Consider the following 18,769-nt stretch of genomic DNA (forward strand, 5'->3'; position numbering starts at 1 on the left):
AAGCGAGGAAACCGAAACAGTTAGTTAAGAATCCTTGTATCATCACGAACAAGTTTTCACACTTTAGTATGTCATCCCCGCTATACTGTGGAAAAACTCATAGTTTTATTTTTTTTTGTTTTTCTGGAATGAGTGTATGTATCAACTTTCCGAGATATCTCCTGTCTGATTGTTAGGGTTTATGAAGTAAGTTTTTCCAGGCATCATTGTTTGGTTTAGTCATGTGAAACGTTGGTGCTATTACTTAAATGCGTCAGCATGTATTTGGACTACAGAAATGAAAGTTCAGGTGAACTATCTCGTTTCACATCAAAGCTTAAAGCATCATAATCTAATATCTACTTGCTGGAGATTGGATGGCAATGTTCTTTTCAAAAGCAACATTGCGAAGGAACAAAGAAGGGGAATTATCAGTATATATACCAGTAATGGCAGATAGGACTTTTGGTGAAAGTGGGGAAATTTAGATTTAAATAATGATTTATACATTCTAGTTCTTGAATTGCAATGGATTCATTCAAGATCTGCTGGAAGGATTTGAGAGGAAACGGCGAAGCAGAGCTGCCATGCTCGACCATTAGATTTGTACATGTCAACATCTTGCTGCAAACCTTCCATTGCATCCTCTTGGTCCTAACAATTGTTTTGTTCCTGAAATAACTTGTGATTCAGGTATACCTGCTACAGAAACATTTTCTACAGTAATTCAAGGCCATAGCCGGAGCTGGCCTTCTGCTTGTTCTGATCAAATTTACAGATTCAAAGTTCATTGTGTGGTTTATCAAAATATGGTTGTAAGAAGCAGGAAATGGAGTTTGTGAAATGTTATGGCTGAAGAGAATTCTTGAAGAATTATGAAGTTGTATTATGACAATAAAGCTGCCATAAGAACTCTTAATACCGAGAAGGCTGGGAATGTTGCCAGCACGTACAAAAGGTTAGAGATTTTTAATTTGATACTTGCGAAATTGAAGCAACAACAATTTAAATTCGAGACGAGATTGATATATGATATTTAAAAAAAAAAATAAGTAATCTTGTAAAGGGCATAATTTTTTTTTTTTTTTTTTATCTTAATCCAACTCAAATTTTATTAGAAGATTTTAAATGCTTTATTTTCTATAAAATAAGAATTTTATAATCATTTAAAATCAACAAGACTTTCAAATAAAACCAAAAAAAACTATCTAGACTTGTAATATTTTATTAGTTGATTTAGAATTTTTTTTTTCTATTTATTTATTTTTTTTTTTTTAAGGATTTGAGCCTCTAAATACCTTCGTGGTTTTGAAATTAGATAAACAAAGATGAAGGCTTATTCTTATTCTTCTTAAGAAAAAAAAAATACCAAAAACATGAATTAACTTACTTCTGCATGGTATATCTTATTAAAGGACAAAGCTATCAAATGCCCTTGAGGTCTTTGTTTTAAATATTATTTAAATAGATTTATTTATTATTAGATTGTGTTAAGGAAATAAAAATTAAATATTTGAATGAAAATAATTGATATCAGTTAGATAAGTGTTATTTTATATGCCAATATTTCTATGCATTTACAATAAAATCTATAACAAAAATGTAAAAGCAGAATTTATGGAGAACTTCCTGCTACGCTAAAAAAATGGTGGAAGGTCAGACATCTTTGTCACTACGAAGGCTCAAAGAAACAACAAACTACCTTCACAGTTTTAATAGAATATGATTGAAGATGAAATAGCATCTGAACAATATTGTTCAGAAAAAAATAGCATCTTTTATTGTTCAGAAAAAAACAGAGAAACAAAAGAGTGATCTGATATGCGAAAATAGAAACAGAGATAATGAGTATGAAGCTAACCATTCACAGTGGAATAGGGCTACGCCACAAGTATAGCCAACAATCCAATTACGATAATGAGTCAAAGCATTGCCATCTTTCCCAGTGGACGATAAAACTGCAGTTAGGATCAGTACATTCAAGGGCCAAGTCATCGCAAGGCTCACCGCAAGAATCGCATGCCTGTGGACGATAATCCTCTGTCTTGAGGACCAAAGCAAGAGGGTGAGGGTGATTAGGATATTTGTGAACGCCCCCTGGCTTGAAATATGGGTATTTCCCGAGAGCACATTCAGGATGAGCATCGAAGTCGCATTGCTCACAACGGTAGAACCAGAGCTTCGGGTCTCTATCTTTTTCACAAATTATGCAGGAAGGCTGGTAGTCATTTTCATTAATGTAGGTGAGGGAGAGAGGATGGTCATCATACTCGTGTCTTGCTTTGTATGGCAGTGTAGCACATTTCATACCCAGCTTGAAATCGCAAACCGCACATTTTAAAAATACCTTTGATTCTTCGGTGACACAACAGCCACTGCAATGGGGAATATTCTCTCCGTCATCTGCAAGCAAAGGGGGAAGCCAGTGACCTTCAATATTGCAACGGAGAATATTCTTTCTGTCCGCTGGAAGATAAAGGGGATGCTCATGACCTCCATGTTTAAAACAATCTTTCAATATTGATTTGAAACATCGGACATCAATCCGGAGTCCACATACATCACATGTGTACCTGAGCCCACGACAACGTTGCTTGCACACACTACACTTGTACAAATAATGTTCCCATAAAAGAATCAGTTGGTTTTCGTGATATTGCCACTTTTTTCGCCTGGGTAATTCTATGCAGGTTTTGTCAAGAAAGAAATTGCAACTGGCACAACTATAAAATGGAGTTGAGATTGGTAACATGCACCCATTACACTTTAGATCATCATCAACCTTGTCAGTAAAGATTAGGTTATGTTGATGACTGAAATGCTCGATCTCTTCAATTATTCTCTCCTCTCCATGCTTGATCTCACGGACAACGCGAAAGCTAGGTTCCATGGATTGATCATCAACAGCCACACTTTGCTCTTCTTCGTTTTCTCCAGCAGTCTCTGTTGCAGAATCCCCATATTCTCTACTACAATTCACATGTGCAACAAAGTCACAGTCCGGGCAATAGTAAACTCCGTATTCTGTGTCAACTTCCCGACGGCAAATTCCACAGTACTTGTTTATAGATTCGATGCATTGTTGAAGTTGATATGTGTGGATGATTCGGGGATGATGGTGCAGTGCCGTTTTAAGGGTGCGTGGCAATGAAATGCATTCTTCGTGGACCACGAGTTGGCACATGGTGCACCCGAATGGGGAGTCATCTCCATCCGTGCCGCATGCATTGCAAGTGAAGGAGATTGATTTTAATGAACGTGGATTCAGCAGGCTTCTAAATTGATGCCCCTGATCCTGATCAGCTGCATAAACGCAAGGTGGAAAAGCACATTTGATATGGAGGTTGAATTCGCACACAAAACAGCAGTAAACAAAACTCTCATAGCAAGTTTCTTTGCAAAATCCGCAGATCAAATGATGATTTGGCAGTAGACGAAGAGGGTGTTCTGGATGAATTTGCCTCTTGATCTCTGGGGGTAGCTCAGCACACTTCTTGTGAAGAAAGACGTTGCAAGAAGTGCAACTATAGCTAGGACCAGACATTGGTTCCTTGCACACAGAGCATATAACTCCTTCACCATGATATTCTTGCTCTTCATTCAAAATCAATGGATGATCCTTGTGGGCAACTTGATGTGCCTGACTATCAACTTCCAAAAAACCCGGTTGAAAAGCACATTTGATATGTAGATCAAAGTCACAGACAGAACAACGGTAAACAAAACTGTTGCAAGTTTTGTTGCACCGATCACAAACGCATACTCTGTATTGTCCTTTATATGGTGGCTTTGCCAGTAGATGGAGAGGATGTCTACGATGAATGCGCCGCTTGATCTCACGGGGCAGCGCGGCGCATGTCTTATGAAGAAAGAAGTAGCAAGAGGTACAACTGTAGCAAGGACCCCATATTGGTCCCTCGCATCCAGAGCAAATAACTAGTTCACAACTATATTCGAGAACTTGATTAATGAGGATCAATGGATGATCTGGGTGGCTAAAATGTTCAACCTCCATGTCTCTGGCTCTCTCAGAGGACAGAGCAGGAAATGAGGGTTGTTGAGCCGAGGTAAGACTTAGGTAGGCCAGATTGAAGCTGCCGAATATATGTGTTATCGAAATGGAAAGGCAAATAAAAGTTGAGTGCTGCTAGAATTCAATACCTCACCATCTGATCTGAAACTCGACCTCTTCACCGACGACTGCTAATTGAATAATTACAGCTGCTTACTGCTACATTACAGATCAACCAACGAGATCCAGAACACAGTGATTTCCCATTAAGATTGGATATCAATCAATTGCTGGGGAAGCATTTTCTTCCTTCTTCCCATTTATCAAAGATAGCCGAAACGAAAAATAATTCAAAGGACTTAAAATTCAAAGAGGCCCAAAAAGAAAGGAAGGGTGTTAGCTGTAAGGAAGAGGTGGGAAGAAGATCATGAGGAAAGCTACAAGCTCCTCTATTCGTAAGGATGAGATTGTTCAAGCATGTGAATAAGAAGACACTTTCCCATGTCTTTTCTGGTTGGAGAAGAAGACTCGTTGAGTTGGGTCTCCTCAACTTCTTATATTACTCATTTGCCCATGGGTAACGGTTTAAAATTGCTTTCTAAAACGGTTTTTTAATTAAAAAATATTTAAAATTAAGTTTTTTATATTTTAAATTATGTTAATATTAAAAAAAAATATTTTAAAAATAAAAATATTTATTTTAATATTTTTTTCAAATAATACAAATATTTTAAAAAATAACTACTAACACCCTCCTAAACTTTTTCCCAGTAGAGGGTACTTAAAATTAAAAATCTAATGATAAAATTCTTTAATTATTAAAATCATAAATCAATAATTACATGTATATATAATTAACATATTTTAGCTAAATCTCAAATAGGTCTTTTTTTTTTTCCTATCATAACGAACTATATAAATTAATAAATGTTAACTATACTTTATAGTTTAATTTTTATAATAAAACGATTTTTACTCTTAATAACCTAGAAATGTGAAACAAATACATAATTAACTAAAATTATGATATCTCATTTAAATTAACTAAAATATTTTAAGCAAATTGCACATAACGTAGAAGTTTAATGTTATATATTCTGCCTTTTATTGAATAACTTAACTAAAAATTAAAGATATAATTAATTAATATAATTACACTTATAAAAAACTTATTAGAAATAATCTTTAAGATATAAGGAAATATGAGCTACTTATCATGAGGAAGTGATATTTTTTATATCAAAATAATTTGTGAAGGTCGTGTGACTTCTTTGTTAATTTGAATGGAAAAAATAAACAGAACATGTTAGAAAAAATCATTTATCTGGGAATTAAATTATATAATTAGAGATATAAAGAGAAATTAAAAAACACATTCTCTTATACAAGGATTCATTAATTAAACCATTTCTCCTTAAAAACCTCCGACCTCAAAGTCTCCATTGTCATTCCTATTTGGTTTTCTAGATTTTATAATGAAGAGAGGGATGGGGAAAGGAAGAAGATCATGTGTGTGTTTCCTTCCCAAATTAATTACAGGTTTTTAGAATTTATGTCGTTTTATGTAAACAAATGTCTTTATTATATTATAACAAGGAAATGTCTTATGAGGTAAATCTTGTATGGCATCTGGTTATTCTTGTTTGGTACTGGTGAATTTGGAGGAGGATATTTTAGCTCTTAGAGAGGAATATTTAGGGGATAACTGGTTGTTACGTTAAATTTATTTTCTAAAAGATGTGTGTTTTGATGTTTGGAATAATTCAACTATGGTGTGTAGGCACCCCATAACTATCTCATGGCTTAAGCCTGGAGAAGGATTTATTAAACTAGACTTGGATGAAATCTTTTTTAGGAACCTGGGGAGGATTGGATTTAGGGTCTCTTAAGAAAATCTAAAGTGAAATGGTTGATGAGTTTTTTGAGTTATAGAGATTTTGGTTTTAATCTACTTCCAGAACTACTAGGAATTAAATATCATTTATTGGTGATATGAGATAGAGGTTTTAGAAAGATCATATGCAACTCTGATTTTACAAATGATATTCAACTGATTTATAATAATTTTAACAAGTATCATTTATTTAAAGCAGTTATTTTTTATATTAAAGAACTCCTGATATGAAATTGAAAAGTTAGTTTGTTTCATACTTTGGGCGAAGCTAATTAATGTGCTTACTATAGGGCTAAACTTGCAGCTACAAGTGACTCTGATTTATGTGTTTGGGAGAATACTTCTCCAAGAGTTTATTTTTTATTGTTATCTGATTCTCTAGGTTTTGTTTATTTTAAAGGATCATAGTTTTTTTTTTCTTTCCACTTTACCAAAAAAAAAAATCTTTATTATATTGAATTGATAATGTCCATATAATAATTTGACAGTGAATGCACAGTAAAGTATGAATTCAATTAAGATTCACCCTCTCGTATTTTTTATGTCATATTTCATCATGTTCATTAACTACAAACAATTAAATTCAGATTAAGTAGATATAATTTATACATATATATAAAAATAACAACTTAACTATCTATTATTTTTTTTCTCCCGCCTAATTTAATTAGCATTACAAGCTATGAGTAAGCCAACTTTACCAAACATTTGAATCTTAAAGAAACTTGAGTCATGTATATCAAGAAATCTGATTCCTGGTCTTAATAAGTACACAGCTCATTTTATTATCAATTTTGGCTTGGGAGCTGCTTGACCAATATTTTTGAGCTTGTTTACGTGCTGACTCAGAATTTCTGACCTGATTGCGTGCCGAATAATATCAGTCCCTCGCATCTTTTTTTTTTTTTTTTTTGTTTTGTGGTGGTAGTATTGTTAAGGGGATGCTTGGGAGAGTTGTAGTAATTAATTTTAAAATTGATTTTTATTTAGAATTGTAATAAAATGATATATTTTTTAAAATTTTTAAATATAACAAAATAATTTAAAAATATATAAAATTATTGATTTTAAATAAAAATAAATAAATTTTGCTCAATTTCTAAAAGATTTATTTGTATGAATCCCTTGATTGGCGCATTCAACATTTTGATTTATTAGAGAAATGAAAGTTGGAGCTTTTTAAATTCACTACGCCATTAGTTAAATCTCTTAATATTAGGGTTGAGTATTTTCGTACAGATTGATTTTGGTTTGGTTTGCTTCGTGATGCTAAAAAACCAGCAAATCTGAAAAATTGACTTATCAGACATCATCAAAAACAGCAGAAACTAGTCTTTGCATCCGAATCAATGAACCTTTTGTAAACATCAAGCAAATGGAAGGTCTCGTATCAATGTTTGAATGAATTTTAAAAAATAGCACTCACTACTAGATAGATACTTCACCGTCATTTGTTGCGGGTTTTTTTTTTTATTTAATAAAACAATTTATATATCCAAGTTTTTTTTATATATTTTTGTAATTAAAAAAATTCTAAGTTAAAATTCAAAAAGCTTATATATACATGAAATAAACAAATCAAGAACTATCTATGTTAATAAATGAAAAAAAATTATAAGTGATAACTAAAAATAAAACTAGAAAAATCAAGAAACAGATATAAATTAAGATATTTAATTTTGTAAGATGAAATATTTACTCAGTTGTGTTTGTTAAACTTTTTTATTTATTTAATCAAATCCTAATAAAAATAAAAACACAAATTAAATTGATTGAATAAAATAAAAAAAAAATAAAATATTATAGAAGACTAAACATATTAGAAATATTATACGAAAATAAATATTTTTATTTAAAAAATAAATTTAATTCATACAAAAAATAACATTATAGATGAATCTATACCTATTGATTTATGTACCTGTTTGCATGTTCTCATCACTGATGGTTGGTGACTTTTCTTGTTTTTTTTTGAGATATTTTTAGCTTGGTTTTCTTTGATGATTATGAAATTTATGATTGAATGATGCTACCAAAATTCCTGGAGATTAGAATTATATGATGACATAATTTTGCCTGACTCAAAGCCTCTCAAAAAGTGGGTGTGGACCTATTCTCTCAATTAATTCTTCAAATTCCCTGCAATCTTTCCTTACAACTGTTCTGCACATATATTTTAGAAGTTTTATTAAGGAATTTTATCTCCCAGTTTCTTTCTTTCGTTGTTTTCTTTCGAACTTGCATCACTGAAGGGATCAACAGCCTAACCAACCAAAGCATTTGCACCACTAACTTGTAGAATCACCAGAAACATAACCAAGTCAAAGTAAGGTATTGAGACTTGAACAATCATAAAGAAAATCGTATGGATAGATGATCCTGTGTATCAATCTGCAATGCTTAAACATGAATGGAGAACATCATGTTTAGATCCAATCCCCTTTTGCCTTCACGTTGACATTGGTTAACTTTCATTCTGCTTACATTTTGATCTTCAGGATTGGCGCATTTAGGTTTGATTCCAGAAGAAGAATTTGGGATATAGCATTGATCAAGGAAAAGCGAGGAAACCGAAACAGTTAGTTATCATCACGATCGAACAAGTTTTCACACTTTAGTATGTCATCCACGCTATGTATACTGTGGAAAACTTACATAGTTTTTTTTTTTTTTTGCTTTTCTGGAATGAGTGTATGTATCGACTTTCCGAGATATCCCCTGTCCGATTGTTAGGGTTTAGGAAGTAAGTTTTTCCAGGCATCATTGTTTGGTTTAGTCATGTGAAACGTTGGTGCTATTAGTTAAATGCGTCAGCATGTATTTGGACTACAGAAATGAAAGTTCAGGTGAATAAGTTCAAGCTATCTCGTTTCACATCAAAGCTTAAAGCATCATAATCTAATATCTACTTGCTGGAGATTGAATGGCAATGTTCTTTTCAAAAGCAACATTGCAAAGGAACAAAGAAGGGGAATTATCAGTATATATACCAGTAATGTCAGATAGGACTTTTGGTGAAAGTGGGGGAATTTAGATTTGAATAATGATTTATACATTCAAGTTCTTGAATTGCAATGGATTCATTCAAGATCTGCTGGAAGGATTTGAGAGGAAACGGCGAAGCAGAGCTGCCATGCTCGACCATTAGATTTGTACATGTCAACATCTTGCTGCAAACCTTCCATAGCATCCTCTTGGTCCTAACAATTGTTTTGTTCCTGAAATAACTTGTGATTCAGGTATACCTGCTACAGAAACATTTTCTACAGTAATTAAGGCCATAGCCGGAGCTGGCCTTCTGCTTGTTCTGATCGATGGATGTTTGGCAGTGTGATAGCGGTTGTTTTTCAAATAATTTTTTGTACTGAAATATATGTCAATGATAATTTTTTATTTTTTAAAAATTATTTTTAATATCAGTATATTAAAATAATTCAAAATATATAACCCATATTAAATTTTAATAAAAATAAATAAATAAAATTTTAAATTTTATAAAATACGGTTTCAACCGTATTTCCAAACGTTTCTACAGCAGCTTTGTCCTTCAGTCCTGATGGCAAGTTTACAGTGAAGAGCACTTACCAAAAGCTGGAGAAAAAGAAAAAAAAAAATTCTTAGCGGATGTGCGGGAGACCATTACTTGCAACAAAGGATCTTGAGCAAGCAAAGACTATGGTGCTGATCAATCGAAAGAAGAGAGTTAAATCATGAATCAGTTTTTTTTTCTGGAAGTCTACACTGGCAAGTCTCTCTCTTTCTGTACTGCTACTTCAAGCTTGAATTGCTTTGCTCGTTGCTAGACGATGCTGTTTGGTTTTCTTTGAGAGTTTGGTTTTCTCTGCTTCTAAGTTACAGCAGCTAGATCTCCTTATCATTGATGTTTATGCGTGTCACTCGCTATTTGAGAATCCAGTATGTTTTGCTGAGTGTTATGTTCGGGAACAAATATTGGGCCATTAACCTTTTCAAGCAGTGATGGAGTAGGAGTGCTGTTAAGAACACGCCCTAGCTGTTTGACAGAATGCCGATGAAGATGATAGTCATTTTAGTGCTGCTGCTTGTAACAACCCAGGAGTGGTGCTAACCAGAGAAAGCTAAACAATAATGCTGTAAGCATAGAAACAAACAATAAAAAATCCATAAAAAACTCAGAATGCTCCCCTCCAACAAACCTCCAATTCTGTCTATCCTCCCCTCCCCCTCCAACAAACCTCCAATTCTGTCGATCCTCCCCTCCCCTGCTACCCAGGTCTTAGCAACCTGCTTCAAACCTTCCCCTTACAATCCAACCACACAAACACCTGCAAATGCCCCTATTAATCCCGCCACCCTGAACTTTTTGCAACCTATGTGTTACACAAACAACAGCCAAAACAACAAGCACTTACCTAAAACAGCTCTCACTCCCTCTGTCTCTACTAAGATTTATTTTGAACGTTTCCCGTCTTGGCTTGATTACCAAGATCTCAAAAAGGCTTTTTCAAAGATAAGTCCTGTCACCAACCTCTTTGTTTCCAGGAAAAAAACAAAACAAGGGAGACGGTTTGGTTTTGTATCTTTCTTCTCCCTTTTAGAAGATACAGACCTTTGTGATAGATTGAACCTGGTATGGTTCGACTCTTTCAAAATTCGTGCAAACCTAGCAAGATTTCAAACACCTATAGATTCCAAGGAAAAGACAGTCCACTCTACAAAGCCAGAAATCAAAATCCCACCCAAACTAGCCCTTAGAGACAACAGGACCTTTGTTGAAGCTCTTTTGGTCCAACAACCATCAAAGAAGACTGTGATGTATAAGTCTACTCAGGATGACAAGGAATGGCTGTTGAGAAGTCTGGTCGGTTCTATAGCCACAGAAGTGGACTATGCAAAACTGGAGCATATGGTTTTGAAAACTGTCAAGAAGGCAATTGGATTTCGCTTCCTAGGAGCAAGCCAAGCAGTTATCACCTTTACAGACAGAGAGACTATGGAGAAAGAGTTAACAAACAGTAGCTCTGCCTTGGCAAACTACTTCTCTAGTATCAAACCATGGAAGAGGGAAGTAAAAGCAGTGGATAGATTTGTTTGGGTGTCTATTATGGGACTTCCTCTAATTGGCTGGAACCGAAGATGTATTGAATCAATGGTTGAAGATGCAGGCAAGATGATTGGTTACGATATTACAAGTGTGAGTCAAGGTTCACTTATGGGAGTCAAGGTTCTTTTGTGCACAACCTCTTTCACGACTTTAAACAAACAGCCTTCACTGATTCTAGACGGAGAGGAATTTGATATATCAGTCATGGAAATGAAGCCAGGTTTTAGCCCCATGCTTACCACAATTAAATACTCAATGGATACATCAGGCACTGAAGAATCATATGAAGAGTCATGTAGTAAAATCACACCTTTAGAAGAGTTTCCGCCAGCCAGTATAAATGAACCAGAAGCTGACCGAACCTCAACAGAGCAACAGGACAAGGACATGCAAAATGACCCCTCTCTCATTCTCTGCACAAGATACACTGAATCACTCAACAACTAAGACCAAACTGACACAACATACAAAACCTTCTGCCTCTTTCCTGAAACTAAGGAAACACTCAAGCTACAAATAAAAAACCAGCAACTGCACATCGCCTCTCACCAATTGTCCATGCTACGACACCATCAAGGAAAAAATTCAAGTGGCAGAAACCAGCTACAACAACTCAGATGACTCAGCATCAATATCCTTTTCGAGAGTGGGCCTCAATAAAAAACAAACACAAACTAAAGCCTCCTCTGTCCAAGTTACAAGGCCTACCCCGAAACAAACCAGACCCATGATACTAGCCAAAAGCCGGAGCCACAATACACATCAACAATCTTTCTCTGCCTTCATATGTGACCTAGCAGAGCCACAAAAAGTAGTGGAAATGGAGTTGGAAGGAGAGATGAAAGATAAGAAGCTTAGAAGAGCTAGAAGGGTTGCGCCTAAATCTTCTTTTAACAAAAAGAAGAATGTGTTGAAAGTTAAATCATTTGCAGCTCATATACCTAATGGAGCACCCAACCTTTTTGCAATGAAGGTAACCAACACCCAAAACAACACACCTCTACAAGACACCACACCATCCCCTGTTATTAAGTCATCCGGCATTGGAAAGAACCATAACTATGCCTCCACGGATGATGAAACCAGTGTCATGCATCTCCATTTACCACCCTTGCTGAACCCTCAAAGCAACCCACAAACATTTTCAGACGCAACCAATGAAAACACAAACGAGAAAAGCAGCAAAACAAGAAAACTAAAGTTGTTGCAAGCCAGTGGTAGTGTTGCTAACACTATGGAGGATTGTGATTCTTCCGACTCCTTAAACTCAGGAATCCAACAAGGAAATATTCGGTTTCAGATCACTTGTACGAAGCATCAAGACAATGGGTTTGACAGTGAAAAGGAGACTCAAGAAATGATACAAGATGCTGTGGCTCTAGGTTTGGGAAACCCGCAAGAACTAAAAGGGTTCAAAGAAGGAATAATGAGAAATATTGATAGAGAAGTTGATGAGTGGACATCAGTTAACCAGTTGTAAGTTCTCTATCCTGATAAGTCTAGCCTGCCTTGGTCTTTTGCTCTTTTTATGAATATCTTTGCTTGGAACAGCTGTGGTTTAGGCATGTCACACAAGAAAAATTCAATCCGGAATAGGCTTATAAAAAATAATATTGGCATCTGTTTTCTTTTAGAAACAAAGAAAAATAACTGTTGTGACTCCTTCATTAGAAATCTGTGGAATATTGCAACTGTCAAATGGGCTTTTCTAGAATCTATAGGGAAATCAGGAGGGATTATAGCAATGTGGGATAGCTCTATCTTTGAAGTTAGCTCGGTAGAATTTGGGGGGCAGTGGATCAGCCTATGCGGCACGCATATTCCCTCTTCCTTTACTTGTATGATAATTGGTGTATATGCTGCATCTTCAGTGAAGGACCGTGCTGATATGTGGGAAGAAATCACCACTTTTAAGTTTGCTTTCGAACTACCATTGGTGGTGATAGGCGACTTCAACGAAACTTTACACGCTCATGAGAGAAGTAGTGGTCACCTCAATTCATCAGGTTCAACTTCATTCCGCAAATTCATATCAGACTGTGAACTGGTTGAATTCAATTTGCAAGGGCATCGGTTCACTTGGTTTAGGGGTGGTTCTATGAGCCGCATTGACAGAGCTTTCGCTTCCCTAGATTTTCATCTACAGTTCCCGTCTCTATCTCTCTGCCGCTACCCTAGAGGGCTGTCCGATCACTGTCAGCTGATTCTCCAAAGCCCGGAGGTAGACTGGGGGTGGAAGCCGTTTCGTTTCATAAATTGCTGGCTGTCGCACCCTTCTTTCTTAATAGATTTTGAGGCCCTCTGGTCTGAAAGCTGCAAGGAATTTCCAGGTGAGTTTAGTTTGATTAAGAAGTTGGGGAACATGGGAAAAAAGCTGAGACAATGGAATAAATCCACTTTCGGGGATCAAAATCTAAAACTTGCAGACATCCAGAACTCCATCACAACACTTGAGAACTTAAGCGAAGTGCGTCCCTTATCGGAGACCGAAAAAACAAAGCTCCAGGGGCTGAATTCTGAGCAATGGGAGGTTAATAGAAGGGTGGAAGATATGTGGAGGCAAAAATCTCGTCAAAATTGATGTAAAATGGGGGATAAGAACACTCGTTTTTTTTCACATATCAGCAAGTCTAAGGAAGGGCCGCAACTACATTAGTAAGATTGAACATAATGGCAGTCATCTAGTCTCCTCAAATGATATAAAAGAAGGCGCTGTCAACTTCTTCTCATCCTTGTTTCGCAAACCAACATGTAAAAGAATTGAAATGGGAGGCTCGGGGTTCTCTAAAATTTCAGAAGCCAAATCAATTTGGCTAGAAAGACCACCTTCAATGGAAGAAGTGAAGCAAGTTGTGTGGGACTGTGATGGTTCCAAAGCCCCTGGCCCCGATGGTTTCACCTTTTGTTTCTATAAAAAGGTATGGAATATCATCAGCTCAGAGGTTTTTATGCTGGTTAAAAGTTTTTTCAGAACTGGTAAACTTCCAAAGGGTATCAACTCTTCTTTTGTAACTCTGATTCCGAAATCAAAGGAGCCGAGCAGATTCTCCCATTTTCGTCCGATAAGCCTGATTCACGGGCTATACAAAATAGTGGCAAAGCTACTGTCCACTAGGCTTCGTCATGTCATGACAGATGTGATCAATGTTAACCAGTCTGCATTTATTGCTGGGCGTCAGATTCTAGACGGGTTCATGATAGCAAATGAGGTTGTTCATGGTGTGCGCAGCAAGAAGAAGCATGGCCTCTTATTGAAGGTAGATTTCCATAAAGCCTTTGACTCAATTTTATGGGAACATATTGACACAAGTATGGGATACATGGGTTTTGGCTCACACTGGAGGAAGCTGATATTCGAATGCTTATCCACTTCAAAATTAGCCATCTTGATAAACGGTTCTCCTAGTAGAGAATTTAGTTTGGAGAGGGGTCTTAGGCAAGGGGACCCACTCTCTCCATTCCTATTTGACATTGCAGTTGAGGGATTGACAGTTTTATTCAATAGGGCATCAGCTTCAGGTTACTTCAAAGGCTTACAGACTACCCCAGGTCATTACTTAACTCATTTGCAATATGCCGACGACTCTCTGATTTTCCCTCTCTTCTACATGCCAAGAGGATTCTACGTTGGTTTGAGATCATTTCCGGACTGAAAGTTAACTTCTATAAAAGCTCACTAATAGGTATCAACTTGGACAACGACTACACCTCTAGCCTGGCGAACTCAGTCTTCTATCGTAGTGATACTTTCCCGGTTAGGTACCTTGGACTACCTCTTGGAGCCAATCCCAGCAGACTCTCTACTTGGAAACCAGTGTTGTCCACTATCAGAGCAAAGCTACTCACATGGAAAGGGAATTTTTTGAGCATGGCAGGAAGGTTATGTCTAATTAAATCAGTCTTGAGCTCTCTTCCTCTGTTTTACATGTCAGTTTTTGCTATGCCAAAGGGTGTTACTAAAGCCATCTCTTCTCTAACCCGGTCTTTCCTTTGGAAAGGAAGCTCAACTTCTCATGGCCTTTTTAAGGTGGCTTGGCACAAGGTAATAAAGGATAAATCTTCTGGTGGTCTCGGGCTGGGATCCATCCACAACAAAAATCTGGCTTTGCTCTTTAAATGGCTATGGAATCTAGATAATGGAGTGGCAGGAGGCTGGCAAGAACACATTCTTCTAAAATACCGACCTGACTTTATAAATGGTATCCTTGAGTTTGCAGGTTCTTTATCTCCAACTTGGCATGGCATTGTTTCGGCAATCTTCTCAACACAAAACATAGCCAATCTTTTACATGCAAATGTCGGGTTCAAGGTGGGTGACGGGAGGAACATCCAGTTTTGGACTGACTCTTGGCTCGGCTCTGCAACCAATCTCCAGCTCTTATTCCCCAGACTTTATAACCTCTCCTTACAGCAAAACACCAACCTTGCAGATATATACAATTTGACAGATGCATCTTTAAACCTTTCCTGGAGAAGAACCCTTCGGCCTCGTGAGATCTGCCAAAGGGAGAGCTTGATCGCAGAGGTGCAACGTGGTCTCCTTTTCTCAGATGGTGCAGACTGCAAGTTATGGAAATTCCACAGCTCTGGCATGTACTCAGCTCAATCAGGTCGCCTCTTATTTGATAGTCTATCGGCCACTGAAAATAATCACTCCTTTACTCTGCTATGGAATGGTTATGCCCCCCCAAAAGTGGATGTGTTCATTTGGCTTCTTCTTCATGGAGGTTTGAGTACAAGAAGTTTTTTAGCTGAGAGGAGAATCATTAATTATGAGGAATCTCACTGCCCATTCTGCTGCAAGGAAACCGAGACAATTAATCATCTTTTCCATTGGTGTCCTATAATATGGTCTCTTTGGGGTCGTTTCTTGAAATGGTTCGGGTGCTCAGGTTGTCTGCACAAAGACCCAAATCAAAATCTGCAGGAATGGTCCGGATTGATTAATGGAAAATTTCAGCGACGTGCTATTACCCTCCTCTGTAAAGGTCTGTATTGGTCAATTTGGATAGCGCGCAACCGCCTAATCTTCGAATCCAAGGCTCCTGATTGGGATATGATTTTTGATCTCACTTTTCACCGTTTGGCTTTCTGGTTGAAGTCCTCAGTTACAAATTTCAGCTATACAGGCTCAGATCTTTTTAGAAATCCTGAATGTATTATGAACTGGACTAACTAATTAAGTCCCTCATCACTTTGGTCTTTTCTTTCTTCATATTCCCATTGTATTCTATCTTTCGTTCAGCCCCACTTACTTGATGGGGCTGCTTAATCAATTAATATATAATTATCTCGTTTACTATAAAAAAAAAAAAAACAGTGAAGAGCACTTGGGTGTTTGTGAGAAAGAAGGGGCATATAGTTGACTAGTAGAGGAAACTTCTGTGGGGTTCGCTAAACATTCCTAGGCATAGCTTCATAGCTTTGCACCAGGTGTAGAAAGTTGAAGACCATCTGATCTTTACTGGTTGATTTTCGAAGACAACCTGGTATAATATGCAATTTCTTTGGGCCAAATTTCACCTACAGAAAAATATCACTTTTCCTTCTGCACTGATCAGAAAATATAGGTGGTAAAATGTTTTTAATAGGATTTGGAATGATGATGTTAAAAGCAAATTTTTAAAAATAAATAAATATTATTTTTAAACAAAAAATATTATATCACGAATATTATTTTATTTTTTATTTTGTTTTTCACCTCATTTGTTTTTAGAAAATAATTAAGGCTTACCCTTCTTGCATGTAGATTATATTAATTAAAGTTCAATCATCACTTGTTGATGTTGCCTCGTTCAAATTTACCTTGATCCAACTATTCCGAACAAGATCATTAAATATATTTTTGAACTTCTTTCCTCTTGATCTTGTAATTAACCCAACTAAAACTTCTAATGGATAATTTAGTGTAGTTTAAATTGTATTATATGTGAACCATATACCAAATATGTTTAATAGCTTTGTTTATTAGAATTAATGTTTTATTTAATAAAATAATAAAAAAATATGCATAAAAAAAGCAATCAAATAAAATTAAAGAAGAAAAAAAAATTATAAATAGGACTATATATAAAGAATGCCTTCTAATATAAAAAAAATATTAAAATCTTATTTTTAAACTAAGTAAAAGTTAAAATATTCTATTAAAAAACATCATAAAATATATATAAAAAAACAACCAATAAAAATCCAAAATTAAAAAATAATTTTTTTAAAAAACTAAGGTAGCCCAACACATGATGAACATTGTTTTTCTTTTTTTTAGATAAAACCGAATCTAGGGTTAAGCATAAACATATGGATCGTTTAATTGTAAGAACAATTAAAAGCCATGTTCTGATACCAAATTTAATACGGGACAATAAATAATAGGAATTAAAGCAAGAAAAGAAAGAAACTTTAGAGAAGAAGAAAGCTAAAGAAGAGAAGAAAGGGAATTGAAGATATACAAAGTCTGCAATATTTTCATTAATTATCAAAACTGTCTCACAAAATAACAGAGTAACGTATAAATAGTAAAACCCTAAAGTATCTCACTATTGGGCTTAGCCCATCAAATCAAACTGTTTAACATAAATAATTTCAAATAAATAAAATAATAATAAAACATGCTCAAACGAGCTTAGTCTTTCAATCAAAGCGTGATAGGCTGGAGCATCCTATGTCGTCTCCGTCCATATATTCGTGTAATTTACGGTGTGGGTCTGGTGTCCACACCATTTATTTAAATACATTTATTTAATATTAGATTGTGTTAAGGAAATAAAATTTAAATATTTGAATGAAAATAATTGATATCAGTTAGATAAATGTTATTTTATATGCCAATATTTTTATGCATTACATTAAAATCTATAACAAAAATGTAAAAGCAGAATTTATGGAGAGCTTCCTGCTAAGCTAAAAAAATGGTGGAAGGTAGGACATCTTTGTCACTACGAAGGCTCAAAGAAACAACAAACTACCTTCAAGGTCAGTTTTAATAAAATAGCATCCATTGTTCAGAAAAAAAAAAAACAGAGAAAAAAAAAGTGATCTCATATGCGAAAATAGAAACAGAGATAATAATCTTGCAACTGTCAATATCATAACATAACCCCCCCTCAAAAAAAAAGAAGAAAAAGACAAGGCAACAACTGCAATCCAATTACCGTAATGACTTCAAGCATTCCCTTTTCCTGTGGACGATAAAACTGCAGTTAGGATCAGTACATTCAAGGGCCAAGTCATCGCAAGGCTCACCACAAGTATCGCATGCTGCATAATCCTCTGTCTTGACGACCAAAGCAAGAGGGTGAGGGTGATTAGGACATGTGCCGACCCCCCCTGCATTGAAATATGGGTATTTCCCGAGAGCACATTCAGGATGAGCATCGAAGTCGCATTGCTCACAACGGTAGAACCAGAGCTTCGGGTCTCTATCTTTTTCACAAATTATGCAGGAAGGCTGGTAGTCATTTTCATTAATGTAGGTGAGGAAGAGCGGATGGTCATCATACTCGTGTCTTGCTTTGTATGGCAGTGTAGCACATTTCATACCCAGCTTGAAATCGCAAACCGCACATTTCAAAAATACCTTTGATTCTTCACTGACACAACAGCCACTGCAATGGGGAATACTCTCTCCGTCATCTGCAGCCCAAGGGGGAATCCCACGACCATCAATACGGCAACAGAGAATACTCTTTCTGTCCGCTGGAAGATAAAGGGGATGATCATGACCTCCATGTTTAAAATAATCTTTCACTATTGATTTGAAGCATCGGACATCAACGCAGAGACTACATACATCACATCTGTA

At 35.9% G+C, this 18,769-nt stretch overlaps 3 protein-coding genes across 3 annotated transcripts; 2 read left to right on the forward strand and 1 right to left on the reverse strand.

Moving 5' to 3' along the window:
* Positions 1–1,661: 1,661 nt before the first annotated feature.
* On the reverse strand, positions 1,662–4,509 carry LOC118052337 (uncharacterized). Its single transcript, XM_035063287.2, has one exon. It carries the CDS (start codon positions 3,992–3,994, stop codon positions 1,889–1,891), a length of 2,106 nt encoding a protein of 701 aa, XP_034919178.1. The 5' UTR covers positions 3,995–4,509; the 3' UTR covers positions 1,662–1,888.
* A 5,727-nt stretch (positions 4,510–10,236) lies between these two features.
* Positions 10,237–11,415, forward strand: LOC140954730 (uncharacterized). The gene has a single exon (XM_073405411.1). It carries the CDS (start codon positions 10,237–10,239, stop codon positions 11,413–11,415), a length of 1,179 nt encoding a protein of 392 aa, XP_073261512.1.
* A 280-nt stretch (positions 11,416–11,695) lies between these two features.
* LOC140954731 (uncharacterized) lies at positions 11,696–16,147 on the forward strand. The gene is made up of 4 exons (XM_073405412.1): positions 11,696–12,444; positions 12,640–13,298; positions 13,594–14,517; positions 14,652–16,147. Exons 1-4 carry the CDS (start codon positions 11,696–11,698, stop codon positions 16,145–16,147), a joined length of 3,828 nt encoding a protein of 1,275 aa, XP_073261513.1.
* Positions 16,148–18,769: the final 2,622 nt, after the last annotated feature.

The sequence above is a fragment of the Populus alba genome, chromosome 16, assembly GCF_005239225.2.
Source record: "Populus alba chromosome 16, ASM523922v2, whole genome shotgun sequence".
NCBI lineage: Eukaryota > Viridiplantae > Streptophyta > Magnoliopsida > Malpighiales > Salicaceae > Populus > Populus alba.

Coding starts and splice junctions, on each gene's coding strand:
- LOC118052337 (XM_035063287.2), bottom strand. CDS start 3,994: ATGGAGGTTGAACATTTTAGCCACCCAGATCATCCATTGATCCTCATT.
- LOC140954730 (XM_073405411.1), top strand. CDS start 10,237: ATGTGTTACACAAACAACAGCCAAAACAACAAGCACTTACCTAAAACA.
- LOC140954731 (XM_073405412.1), top strand. CDS start 11,696: ATGATACTAGCCAAAAGCCGGAGCCACAATACACATCAACAATCTTTC. Junction 12,445..12,639: donor TGGACATCAGTTAACCAGTT/GTAAGTTCTCTA, acceptor CTCCTTCATTAG/AAATCTGTGGAATATTGCAA. Junction 14,518..14,651: donor AGGCTTACAGACTACCCCAG/GTCATTACTTAA, acceptor GCTCACTAATAG/GTATCAACTTGGACAACGAC.